General features: G+C 39.7%; 1 protein-coding gene across 1 annotated transcript; it reads right to left on the bottom strand.

Moving 5' to 3' along the window:
• Positions 1-874: 874 nt before the first annotated feature.
• On the bottom strand, positions 875-12,644 carry KNSTRN (kinetochore localized astrin (SPAG5) binding protein). The gene is made up of 9 exons (XM_081935067.1): positions 12,449-12,644; positions 11,520-11,601; positions 10,429-10,564; positions 9,718-9,789; positions 8,442-8,541; positions 6,548-6,662; positions 4,090-4,151; positions 2,492-2,566; positions 875-1,390 (listed from the first exon to the last, which is right to left on the bottom strand). Exons 2-9 carry the CDS (start codon positions 11,587-11,589, stop codon positions 1,253-1,255), a joined length of 768 nt encoding a protein of 255 aa, XP_081791193.1. The 5' UTR covers positions 11,590-11,601; positions 12,449-12,644; the 3' UTR covers positions 875-1,252.
• Positions 12,645-14,439: the final 1,795 nt, after the last annotated feature.

The following is a 14,439-nucleotide window of genomic DNA, read 5'->3' as shown; positions in this document are numbered from 1 at the left end:
CAGGTAAAGTGGTCTTAGAAATCAGTGGACAAATCGAAGCAAGTCGGCAATGTTCAATACAACACCCCAATAACATTAGGACATGCCTTAAAATTTATGGAACAATTCAACTATCTTGGTGATACGGATATGTGGGGGAACTGAAGCAGATGTGAAATGCTGAATAGATGTCAAACGTGCTCAGTATGGACCAGGTGCCCAATAAACACAGTAACCAAGATCAGATTATTTAATGCCATACTGACCATCTATGCCAGTCAGACCTGGAAATTTACAAGAATTATTCATAAGATAACATCTTTCAACATTGCCTTGGAAGGATTCTTCATAGATCTCATATTGGGACCATGTCACAAATGAGGAAATTCTACAAAGAAGTAAATTCCTGAAGACACTCTTAGATAATGTCAAAATGAAGAATGGGCTTTACTGGACATGTGCTCCGCATGAATGAGCAACATCCAGCAAAGTCTGCAATCAATTGGATATCACCAGATGGTCAGAGAAAATGAGGAAAGCCAAAGAAAACCTGATGCCAAATATTTTAGGAAGATCAGAAAAAAAAATCAATCTTAAATGAAAGGATGTGGAGACAGTAGCTGTGGACGGAGAATGGTGGAGTATGCTTGTAACCAATGTGCTTAACAGAGGATGTGATGATGGTTATAGAAGATAGCAACAATCATGGGGGCTTCTAGGTACAGTAATAAAATCTAATGCAGCTTAATAACATATTTTCTTTCTGGAATGGAAATTGAAAGCTTCTATAGAGCAAAAATAGATTAGGAAGGAAATTAAAATACAACAATCCACCTAAGATGTTTTCTATACTTTCCTAGAGATTACAGGTGACATAAACAATTAGAAGTAAAACTTTAAAAAATCAGTAAATTTTTATTGCCATTAACATCAAGAACTTACTCAAAATGTCAACTAAACAGCATAAATGCATTACCTATTGAGCCAAATTATATAACTACTCAGAATTTAATTGATTTTAATTAATACCCCTAGTTTGCTGTCCTTTGATACATGAAAATGGCCTGCCAATGGAACAGCTTAAAGATTTTATAATATACATTGCTCCTCCTATTTTGGAAACAACTTTCACAAACTCTGGTCATCATTCATATTAGCTAGGACTGATGGAAAAGCCTGTACATGACATATATATAAAACCCTTTAACCCTGATAAATAGGAGAATATGAGTTATTGTTTAAATGATCCATGGTAAAGTTAATAAATCTCAACCTAAATCTCTGAGTTTAAGAAGTCAACTTCCTGGTTTAAGGCAGCAAACAACTCTTCCATTTCTCTATGAAAAGACTGTTGCTCCTCTAAGAAATGGGTACTCTCCTCCTGTATCTGCTTCCATCTGGTCTGAGCATTCTGTAAAGAAAAAGGTGGTTAAGTAGCTATGTCTACTTTATTGCAATTGCGTTTAATACATTCTAGAGTTATGAAAATTGATATACAGGTAGTTCTCAATTTATGATCACTTGAGACCAGAAATTTTGTGGCTAAGCAAGGGAATTGTTAAATGAATTGTGTGCTATTTTATGAACTTTTTGCCATGGTTGTTAAGTGAATCACATATTAAGGTTAATATGTACAGTTAAGGCGAATCCGGCTTCCTCTATTGTCAGAATCCAGCTTGGATGGTTGCAAATGATGAGCCCAGTATGCTGCAACCATTGTAAATACTTGTGGATAGCCAATTGCCCAAATTTTGATTACATGGCTGTGGGGATGTTCCAATGGTTATAAGTACAAAGACTGCTTGTAAATCAGTTTTTTCAGTGCTGCTGTAACTTTGAAGAGTTGCTAAATAAATGATTGTAAGTAGCGGATTATCTGTGTAGGAAACTAAATCTAGGAGCTGGAACTGACTTTGTGCCATTTAATTACCATATTTTTCGGAGTATAAGACACATCTTTTTTCTTCAAAAAAGAGGGTGAAAATCTGGGTGCATCTTATACACTGAATACAGCACTTTTTGCCTCCTGAAACCCTGTCCCCTTTGCAAAAATGGCAGTGCATAGTTTTTAGGCGGCTTCCAGAGTGCTCCTGGGGGCTGGGGAGGGCAAAAATAAGAGAAAAATGAGCCGTTTTTTGCTCGTTTTTGCCCCCCACCCCCAGAAGCACTCTATAAGCCTCCTAAAAGCCATGCATGCTCTTTTTTTGGAAAAAAAATGGGCCCGTTTTCGGGAGGTTTGCAGAGTGCAAAAACTTTTTTAAAAAATTTGCCTCTTCAAAATCTTGGTATGTCTTATACTCTGGTGCGACTTATAGTCCTAAAAATACGGTTTTATATCAATCTTACCTATCATCCATCTATCTATCTATCTATCTATCTATCTATCTATCTATCTATCTATCATCTATCTATCTATCTATCTATCTATCTATCTATCTATCTATCTAATCTAATCTATCATATCTATCTATCTATCTGAAGGGGAAAGGAGGAAAATACATCCTAGTTTTACCTGAATATTTTCTTTTTCTTCTTTAGCTTTTTGGATGAACAATACAAGATCAGCATTAAGTTTGTCTGATAAAACCTGAAAGGCAAAGATATCAGAAATAGCACTATTATCAACTTCGAATTCATAATTAAAAGTGAAACTTTTATATTTTATACCCATGACTAGGGACATAAACTAAATTCAGCAGCTAGCCATAGAATAGAGACGTTGCAAGCACTGGAAAGGGACACACTCAGAAAGGCATTCAACCACATTATATCACACAGCCTTAACTCTACACTCCCTCAGTTAGGCTACCACCCTCAGAAACAATTGATAAGACTAACCAGTTGCCAATGTAGAAGTAAGATTCAACTACCGTGTTTCTCCGAAATATTGATTGGGTCTTATTATCGGGGGTGTGTCTGTGTGTGTATTGTTTTGTGGTTGCCGGGTGGCTGCTCTCTTGCGAGCGGGCGCCCGAAGAGCCAGGCACAGCCTCAGAGGCAAACAATCAGCCATGAGGTGACCATGCTCACAAGCAGCACCCGGCAACCCCCCTTTCCAGCTGGGCAGAGCACCACTCACGGACCCAGTGATATCCCAAAGGCACTAAGCCGCATGGTGCTCTGCCCTCCCCAACTCCCGCAGCTTGACGCATTCGGGATACCCTTAGGTCAGTGCATGGTGCTCTGCCCGGCTGGAAAGGGAGATTGTGCGAGCGCCTGTTCCGTCCCCAGTTGGTGTGCCTCCCAACCTCACCATGCTCTGGCCCAGCTCTCCCTACAGGGCCAGTGTGCTGCTGCCGCGGCACTCCGAACATAACCTATTCTCCGGCTTCCAAACTCCGGAGATCCGTAGCTGAATCTTTTGGCAGCGGCCGCTCTGGGAGTACGCTCTATGATTGTGGGTTGGCTGAGGTAGAGCGTACTCCCAGAGCGTACAACAATAGAGCGTATTCCCAGAGTGGCAACTTCCAGAAGACTCGGCATCCTCTTTAGGAGCCCACTCGCAAGAGAGCAATCGCCCGGCAACCCCTCCTCTCCAGTTGAGTACAGCACCACTCACCGACCTAGCGGTATCCCGAAGGTGCCAAGTAATGCGAGCCTTCCCTCCCCCCGTTCCTGTGGTTTGGAGCCTTCGGGATACCGCTAGGTCAGTGAGTGGCACTCTGCCTGACTGGAGGGGGAGGGGCAGGGGGCTTATTTTTAGGGGAGGGCTTACATTTTTGTCCACCCGAAAAATGTGGCATGGCCTTATTATCAGGACATGTTGTATTTTTGGGGAAACACGGTATTAGATTACTTGTTGTATCCTGTACCTTGTCCTGTGCTTTAGAAAATTTAAGGTTTCCCTGTCTAGTCATGTCTGTCTCTAAGGGGTGATGCTCATCTCTGTTTCCTAACTGAGGAAGCCAGCATTGTCCAATGCTGCTTCTGTGGTCATGTGGCTGGCATGACTATATGCTGAGGCTTGTAGAACTCTTACCTTCCTACCAAAGTAGTACATATTTACCTACTTGCATTTACATGCTTTGGAACTACTAGGTTAGTAACAAAATCTTAGACTGCCTCAGATCATATTTCTCCTTGGGAATAGTAAAAGAATCACATTTTTACCGTTATCTCAGTTTCTACCTTCTTGTTCTTTTCTTCCTCCTCCAAAATTTGTTCACCTGTAACTGATTTTCAAATATTTCATTGTATTTCAAATATATAAGGCTGTATTTCTTCTCGTTCAAATGGAAGCATAGAAGGCAAGCAACTTTGGAGTTATTCTGCTGCCTCCTTTGGTAAGAAATTCACAAACATCTGTTTCCGAATAGCATCACATGAATCAGAATGATTTCATACAAAGGGATCATATTTCAGAGGCAGAGCATATGCTCGGAGTGAAAAAAGCATTCAACCATCAAACCTTCAGTTGGGTAGCAAAAATGGGAAAGGTTTTTGTCCTGGCCTAATTATCAGAATTGATGATTATCTAATAATTTATTCAGCGGTTGAACTTTAAAGTGGCTTAGTCCGTACATAATAAAACAGAGTACAATAAACATCTCCCTGCTTTTTTACTACCTAAATCAGTGATGGCTAACCTTTTTCCCATCGTGTACCAAAAGCGGGGGAAGCGCAGGGGTGTGTCATGCGCAGGTATGCCCATACCCATAATGCTATGTGCGCAACCCCCGCCCTCCCCCCCCTGCTTTTGGCCCGTGAGGGATCTGTTTTTCGCTTTCCCCAGGCTCCAGAGGGTGAAATCAGTCTCTCCCCCCCCCCCCCCCGAGGCTCTTCCTGAAGGCTCCGGAGGGCAAAAAACAACCCTAAGAGGAAAACGGAAGTCTGTTCCCAAATGTCTGGCTTGCCCATAGGGCCATTTTTCGTGCTCCAGAGGGTGAAAAATGGCCCAACGTGCAAACCGGAAGTCACTTCTGGGTTGCCTGTAGGGCCGTTTTTTGCCCTCCGGAGGCTTTAGGAAGCCTCCTGAAGGTTCTGGAGCGTGAAAAACGGCCCAACGCGCAAACTGGAAGTCAGTTCCCGAAATTCCGGTCTGCGCTTTGGATTGTTTTTTGCCCTCCAGAGGGTTCAGGGAAAAAGAAGGACAGGGCAACGCCTTGTGTGCCCTAACAAATGGCTCCATGTGCCACCTGTGGCACATGTGTCATAGGTTCATTATCACGGACCTAGATTCTACTTTGAACCACCACATAGTCCAGGCCAACATTGCACAAACTTTCTGCACTAAATAAACAGCGGGAAAATGTGGGGCCCACCCAATTAAATAATTAAATTTCCTCCCTTTGTTTGAATCTCTAAGAACATGGAAGTTTTCAGCATATAATTATTACAGTTGCATTTCTGTGTGATTTCCCATCCTCTCCCATTTTTCAAGCATTTTTTAAATATTAAAAGTCTAAACTTAAAAATTTATTAATCATTTGAATTGCTTTATGTATAAAGTGCTATATAGCAATGGCTACTTTTAGCACCAATTCGCTGGTTGAGAATGATCAATAGATACCTTTAAATATTAAAATTATTTAATATTAAAAAGACTGAGCAGGTAACTGACAGTTTAAAAACAGGTGTAGGCTATAGTGACAAACAGGCTGTATCAGTCTACCTGGTGACGTTTCCTAGAGCACCAATGGCTCATAGATCACCTTTTGGGAAACCCTAGTCTAGGCATTCTTAATTACATGAAGAGGGCCCTACCATCATAGGAGTTTTAGTCTTCTGCTGGAGGAAAGATAGTGACAGAAATAATATTGTATATACCAGTGATGGCGAACCTATGGCACGTGTGCCATAGGTGGCACGCAGAGCCATTTGTTAGGGCACACGAGGCGCTGCCCTGTCAGCTGGCCAGCGCACATGCGCACACTGGCCAGCTGAGTTCACCTTTTTAAAAGCCATTTTTCTCCCTCCCCAGGCTCCAGAGGCTTTATAGGAGCCTGGGGAGGGCAAAAAAAGCATGTAAAAATGGGGGGGGGGGGTTTTCGCACGTTGTGCGCGCATGCGCACTGGGGTGTGTGTGTCGCACATTGCATTATGGGCGCGGCACGCCCGCACACGACCCCCCTGCGCTCCCCCCACTTGTGGCACGCGAGCCAAAAAAGGTTCGCCATCGCTGGTATATAACGTATTTTATGGAGTATAAGATGAACCTCCCCCCCTCAAAAAAGGGTGAAAATCTGGGTGCGTCTTATACACTGAATACAGTATTTTTGGCCTCCCGAAACCCCGCCCCCTTCACAAAAATAGACATGCAGAGGGCTTGGGAGGCCTGCAAAATATTCCTGGGGGCGGGGGAGAGCAAAAACGGGCCATTTTTTGCTCGTTTTTGCCCCCCCCAGCCGCCAGGAGCACTTTGCAGGCCTCTCAAACTCTCTGCATGCCCCGTTTTTCACAAAAAAATGATGTGTGCTGAGAGTTTTGGAGGTCTGCAGAGTGCAGTAACTTTTTTAAAAAAATTACCTCTTCAAAATCTTGATGCGTCTTATACTCCAGTGCATCTTATACTCAGAAAAATACAGTAATAATCTTGTTTTCAATTAGCACAGAATATTAAATGCTTTACCTTGGTCCCAATTCTTGGAATCTAATATCAAGAGGCAGCTTTCCTGAAATTTTTTCAGCTTCTCATTTTCTTTTTCAAGACTATCGCACAGATTCTTCATGTCTGTCATTCCCTTCTGCAGAGACCAAGCCAAAAGGCAGGTTAAGAAAAGCACCTATTTTTCTGAGGTTTTTTAAGAAATAAATAAGGCCACAAGAAAAGGTGAAGAATTGTGCAATAGAACCACCTTTTTATTTGGAGGAACATTATTTGCTCGTGGCTATTATAAATCATCATCAGCAATGATGATTTCTTAAGATTTACAAAACGTGTAACATGAAGTAGGATTTCGCTAATCTCATAAATAATAGTTTAGTGTTGGTGGCGGGATTTGGTTCTATGGGTGAATTTCATTCCCTACCCAGTGTTCCACCATTTCAAAAATGTATGGGGGAGAATGGAACTTTGGTGAGACAATTCTTGTTTTGGTATGATAGGATAGCCAACTTAGGGAATAGGTGTTACAGCCTGGAAAAGGGAAGGTTGATCCATTTCTCCTCTCCTATCTGGAAGCCTCTCCTCCCTTATTTCATGAACTAGCCTGAGGTGCTAGGAAACATATTACCATGAACATAACAATATTTGAATATGCAGGCAGAGACATTTCAAGTGCAAGAAATGGCCATTCCCCATGGTGGAGTAATTAAGCATTGAAGATAGATCAGTGGTGGGATTCAAATAATTTAACAACCTGTTCTCTGCTCTAATGACCAGCTGGATAGGTGTGGCTCAGTGGTCATGTGACTGTGTGGGCACGGCCAACTCAACGTCATTCAGGTCGATCGGCGCTTCACCTTAGCTGTTACAATGTAATAAGGGTTAACCAGAGAAGCAGTTTTTGTAAGCAGGGCAATAAAGATTAGGCTAGAAACAACGCCAGAATATTTCCTTCCTGCCTTCCTTACAGGATTAGCCCTGTAAAGTGGAAAAAAACAAAATAAGATTTCTTCCAACAACCGGTTCTCCAAACTGCTTAGAAAGTTAACAACCGGTTCTCCTGAATAGGTGCAAACTGGCTGAATCCCACCACTGGGATAGATCCAGGTTATGAAAATGCATTCTTAATGGCAAGTACCAAATTATCTTTTCTTCTATATGGGAGATATCCAAATGGACACTATGCAAAAATTGAATAATACCCTAGGAAGGTTCCGGTACTGCACTTAGAAAGCAAATGACTTCTTTTAAAAGCCAGATGTACAGAGGCAAACTATTTTATCATGCTTCCTCACTTTGTCCTTGGTCATGTCTGACAGTGAAAGCTATATCAAGAGAGCTGACGAACGAAGACTGCAGTTTCCCCCAAACTTGATGCCCTTCAAATATGTGGACTTTGGAAAATCATGGAATTTATACATATCTGTAGAATGCTACATTTGTGGAACTGTGAGAAACATTTTTTTTAAAAAAATTATAACCTAAAAAAGAAAAAGAAAAAACAGCCCATAGACTATTTCCTCTACTTTTAATTCTTTTTCTGGACTAAGCCAAAACAGGAAAGAATTGAAAATGGGTCTATAGAGGGAAATACTAGAGAATAGTTACATACATTTTCTCTTCTAAGAAGACGACATTAATCCGCAAATATTTTTCACACCAAACAGAAGAAAAAGACTTTAATCCTCTTATAAAATGATATATTGTGAGATGATTTAAAACCCTTAAAGTAGTTCCAGCCTGTCATTTTATACAACTAGTACAGCCCTCATTACTCTAAAGATGAAAATAGCAAAGGAGAGGAAAGACTGGGTTTACCCATTCAAAAAGCTAATTAGAATTAGAAAATTATAAGAACCCCCATACTGTACCTGGTCTACCTCATAATTTAAAAAAAAAGCCCAAGTTTGCTTCCTACCTGCATTTCCACCACTTTTAAACTCAGTTCACTCTTGGCATTCTCCAGCAACCTGTTTTTGTTTTTGAGTTCGGTCTCCCGTCTGTATCTGTTCGTAGGGCTATTGAATCAAACATTAGTGATGCATCATGGATGGCAATTTTGCTTGCATTTAGTAACGGATCAAGAGCACTCATTATTTTATAAATGGAAAAGAGGAATATAGAGAAATTATTAAAATTTAAGATATTCACCACATAATGCCTTCATCCAGAAGCACTACTACAGTAGTTGACTAGCCTATATCAGTATCTAAATATTCATTTATGTACAAGGCTTATATACGGTGGGCTGCTCCAGTCAACCCACTTTGAGCAATGCCTGTAAACTGTTAATATGCATCCACACTACTAATGCAAACCTACATGGTACAATATCCACAATACAATCTAAACAAATATTTTACACCATATGATATTTTCATAATTTATTTAGTCCTGCAATTGTAGATAGCGAATGCTGTACCCATGGCACTTTTTTTTCAAAAGAAAACACAGATTTCAATAATTTAAGTTATTGGTAGTCATTAATTTAATTTAAGGTAATCCTCGATTTACAACAGTGCATTTAAATGCCATTCAAAGTTACATCACTGAAAAAAAGTGACTTTTTTTTCACATGTGTGACAATCGCCTCCCCATGGTCACATGATCAAAATTCAGATTCTTGGCAACTGACTCATATTTACGACAGTTGCAGTGTCCAGGGATCACATGATTACCTTTAGTGACCTTCTGACAAGCAAAGTCAATGGGTAAACCAGTTTCGCTTAACAACTGTGTTACTAATGTTCCAACTGCAATGATCCACTTAGCAACTGTGGCAAGAAAAGTCTTAAAATAGAGCAAAACTCACTTAGCAAATATTTCAGTTAGCAAGAGAAATTCTGGGTTCAATTGTGGTTGTAAGTTGAGGAATACCTGTACATTTTTGTAAGGAATTAGAGGCTTATAAAACATTATAGAGTCCCAAGGTTTTATTTGGGCTGTAGAGTACTCTTACTCATGTCATGCTTTGGACTTTTCTAATCTTGCTAGAACTGTTCTATTTTCAAAACAGATTGTTCCAATTTTTATCAGCATAATTTGTTTTGAAGTTAAAATAAGGCTGTAACAGTTTTTTTCAAATTCAAAGAGGGCATTAAAAATTTGGTACATTTAAAACATAAAATGTTTTATAAACCATTCTAAGGCCTTCTGCTACAAGTGGGAGGGGGAAAAAAGGAGGACATACTCACGATCGTGTAGTTGTTGGCATTCCTTTCTTGGGAGGGGGTGGCAATGCACCTTTTTTCCATGATTTCGTGAGTCTTAATGAGAGAAACAAATAGATATTGCAACAGCGTAAGGTAAATGTTTTCCTTGCACATATGTGCTAGTTGTTCCTGACTCTAGGGGGAGGTGCTCATTTCCATTTCAAAACCCGAACAGCCAGCGCTTTCGAAGACGTCTCTGTGGTCATATGGCCGGCATGACCAAATGCCGAAGGCGCACAGAATGCTGTTACCTTTCCACCAAAGGTGGTTCCTATTTTGGTACTTGCATTTTTACATGCTTTCGAATTGCTAGGTTGGCAGAAGCTGGGACTAGTAATGGGAACTCACTCCGTTACATGGTGCTAGGGATTCGAACCGCCGATCTTTCTGATCAACAAGCTCAGCATCTTAGCCACTGAGCCACCGTGTCCCTCTTGCAACAGCTTAAGGATTTTAAATCTAAACATTTCAATACAACAAATGCATGGAGAATAAGAGAGAGAGAAAACAAAACATTTTGATTAGGGATGTTAAATTTAGCTGCCCTGACACATTAGGCCAAATTTCTTTTCTGGTGGGAGGGAAGAAAAAAAGTTCCAAATTCTAAAAAGGAAGGTATATGGAACTGGTGATATATGGAAGGAGTTGCCAAAGAAATAGCTATTTTGGCGATCATAGCAAAAGTATATATACCTTTGATTTGGGTCTTTGAGGGCAACACATGAAGTAGGATTGTTGGCACCAAAAGTAAAAACAGGAACTTTCAGGGACACCGAGTCCATCCCTTTGTTCTGGTTTTGCTGCTTTGAATAATCACAGGGCTGCACTTCTGCAAATAAGAAAAAAATTGGGCAAATAGTTAATGAAAACTTCTGTCCTCAGGTTAACATTAAGTAGAAAAAGCTGAGGATGAGATCTAAGCTGAAAGGGTGGTTTTATAATACATAAGAGTGAAATTAAATTTGGAAGTAAATGGAAAAAAGTTGCATGATTTAGCAATAAGAGGAATAATGTGATGGCAGAGGAATAAAATAATTTTAATATTATGGATTAAAGCAATAAGCCTGGCAATATCCACCTGCCTCTCCCATCTCTCTATTCCACCTGCATCCTCATGGCAATAAAAGAAAAAAAAAAGATTGTATCTTTCTTCCGGAAGTCCCGTACTCTTATTTAATTTGTGCACAAGTTTGAATAAGGCAAGAGACAGCAGAAAAAAATCTTCTATTGCTTTTTATCTTTAAATCCCTGTATGAGAGGGAGAAGACATCACTTCTTCATCACTTACAAAAGCTTGATTTGATTTCTGATTTTCAATTGACATGGCTTCTTATTCTTATATTTCACCAAATTTGAAGACCTGAATTTGATTTTCTAACCTTTTCTCTAAAATGCAAAGCCAAAACTGATATTGACCCAGAATATATGCACAGAACCTGATGCCATCCTGATATTTTAAATAGTATTATCCCAAAAAAATCCAGCAAGCTTGACAAACAATATAAATAAATATAATGGTTGCAGCCCCAAACATTTGACGGTAACAGCATACTTACTATCTTGATATAAAATTCCACTCTTACCTGACTCTTACTTCAAAGGATGAGTGACGTTTAAGTACATAGTTCTAGTTATAAGTTTGATTAAATTCTAATTCACATCAGGCTGATCTAAGATTAGCTACGACAGGTAAGAAAAGCATTTGAAGTTGTCTTTGCAAAGACACTGCAACATAGGAAGAAGCAAGATAATTACTCTAATTGTAGGATAACACATTAACAGACCTTTCAAAACACCAGTTGTTTTGGACTGTTGGGGAATGTAAACGGGGATCTTAGATTTGTCTGTCTCCATGATATTTAAAGTCTGAAAGATATAAAGTACTGCAGATCAATAGCTCTGTTGAAAGAAATGCCCATCTGGGTTCAGTTCCAAGTGGGGAAAAAGACACTGGAAACACGAGGACGTTTGGAAAGATGGTTTAATGGTGGCTGCCTTGGAGCTGAACTGAACCCAGGAGGATATTTCTTCCAACCTAGCAATGATTAATGTATAAACTGCATTAGAGGAACACACAAGGCAATCACATTCTGATGCAATGCGTTATTTCCCAATTTCATGGGTTTTAAGTTCATTTGATTACATTTCATAGAAAGGAATGAAAATAAGATTTTTCTAAAGTGTTTTGAGATTTCATACTATTCTGAGTTTAAAAAAAAAACTTTTATAGACCAAGCAAAGATATCAAGGGCATCATATACTGTGCTGTCTTTTCATACTCTAGCAACTTCAGAGCTTGGTTGTTTTCTTGCAGACGTCTCATTAGCCAAACTAGGTATCGTCATCAGGACTAGGCTGATGATGCTACCCAATTTGGGTAATGAAATTTTGCAAGAAAACAACCAAGCTCAGAGTGCCCCAACCCCCATCTCAACCCCGAATCTACAAAATATTCTCCTTTATTGCTAGCAACTTCATACAATAACCTTTAAACTTTCAAAACTTTTTTTACTTGGGCAGCTCTCGATTTAGCTCATTGTGGTCCTTTGGTCTCTAAGCGATGAACCGTAGTTAGGAACTCAGTTGCTTGTGAATACACAATAATTTAATTTCAAATAAATAAAGTCTTTCGGCAGAAAACCTTCCAACCACGTACGTACACACACAGCGTGCGCTCAGGCGAGACCCTAATTTGACCTCCGAAACTCCTAACCTGTGAAATAAGGCGCTCAGAGAAGCTCCCAGCACATCCACCAAAGGCTGTTTCTACAACCCGTCCCGCCGTTATTTGAATCACAAAGGGCGTTTCTACTCGGGGCAAGATAACGCGACAGCTAAAAGCCCTGGAAAGGCTCCCGCGCGCATGCGCAAAATAACCAAAACGCCCAGTCCCGAGATGGGGAAAACTACTTCCGCCAAACCTTCAAGCGCAGAAGCCTTCAAACTTGGCAACTTTAAGACTTGTGGACTTCAACTCCCAGAATTCTCCAGCTAGCGTAGCTACGTTTGGGGACCCGTGTTCAAGCGCGTGAACGGCATGGAAAATGAGAGTCCCCGTTAGAAGAAGCTGACCTGCATCTTTTTACAGGGCGGGATTCATTTAGAGTGGGAGTGGGTTTAATTTTAATTCCTTGACTTTTCTTCGAATAAAAAAAAATATTGTTCTGAAACGGCTTTGCTTCTTTGCTTGAAGAAACGGGACGTTATCCCAAAGGTGCTTTTTCAAGAGGCAACTGGGCTTTGATTTTCTTTTGAAGACGTTTCGCTTTTGATCCAAGAAGCTTCTTGGATGGAAAGCGAAACGCCTTCAATGAAAAACCGGAAAGTCCAGCTGCCTCTTGAAAAAGCACCTTTGGGACAACCAGGACCTGGATGACTGAGAGTCTCCATAGAAACGGAACATTAGAGCGATTATTATCTCTCTGTTCAGATGAAAGTCGGTCCTGTAAATCAGCTGAGCCAGACGACTTCGATCCGATAACACTTGAATAGGGAAGATTCAGAACAGCGCGGAGACCCAGCTGGATTAAGCTCTTAATGTTGTAGTGAAGCCTTTTTTTCCTGGTAGGCAAATGTCATAAGGAAGGCTTCACCTGTTGCGTTTTTATTTGCTACATGGTTGTTTAAGTAGGAATAGTAAGAAAATATATTGCTGGAACACTGGATAACTTTTTTCTCATCTTGACTTCCTTTTCAGAAGACGTGCTGCATCGTAAATAGCTCAGGTCTTTAGGCTACACAATTAAAAGATAAAGAGGTAGGAAAGAAGTAGTAGAAAACGCAGTGCGCATTTTGAGTATCTTAAATTCTGGAACCTAATGTAGTTTGGCTGACAATCATTTGCGTTGTTGGGGGGGGGGATTACAAAATTGAGAGGCAAGTCTCAAAAGTCTTAAGTATTGAATAATGTTAATCAGCTGAATGGTACTTGCAAGCCAGAGTTTGAGAATCTCTCATTTTAACCCAATTGAAGTTGCACTGCTAGTGACATCATAATATAATTCTCGTGAGATTCTTCTCTTAAGTAGTCAGACAGACAGATACTGTAAAAGTAACTCAAATTAGTTTTATTTAGTTCATACTGGACATAATTGTTTTGTCAATACATTATGTTGCATACAGTTAAAGGGAGACTGTCCCTCCTCAGTATAACCATGGTACATTTTTAAGAAGGAGAACAGTCTAAATAAAAGGATGTGCAGGATGTGGATGTGATACAATTTTTACTGGATCTACACATGTCTGCTAAATATTATTGATGTAGTGACGGAGGGACTCATGTAACAAGTGAAAACGCAGAAAATCTACAGAGTCCAAAGCTTTTGTATATTAAAAGTATTGTAAATCATAGTATTCATTGTAAAAGAAAAAGTCCACTTTAAGAAAAAAATGTTTATTTTTTATGCTAGGATATTATTACAGCTAAATGCAAGATAAACCACAAAAACCTAAAAAAGTGTGACATTGCAAAGTGAAATGTAGGAAAGTAAGTGTAGAAGACTAGGCTAAAATTATAAGTACAGTTTTGAACAAAAATAATTAGTTGAAAACTGATAGCTTTGAATAAAATATACCTAGCATGAACATTAATATAAATCAAAAGCTGTACTGTATTTGATGACAGACAAATTACTCATATCAGATGATGAAAAATATATAATGAAAAAGTTGGATGAAATTTAAAACATGCTCTCTCCTTGGAGA

The sequence above is a fragment of the Natrix helvetica genome, assembly GCF_964273705.1.
Source record: "Natrix helvetica genome assembly, chromosome: 1".
NCBI classification, from domain to species: Eukaryota; Metazoa; Chordata; class Lepidosauria; order Squamata; family Natricidae; genus Natrix; species Natrix helvetica.
This window is presented reverse-complemented; position numbering and strand designations above follow the sequence as displayed.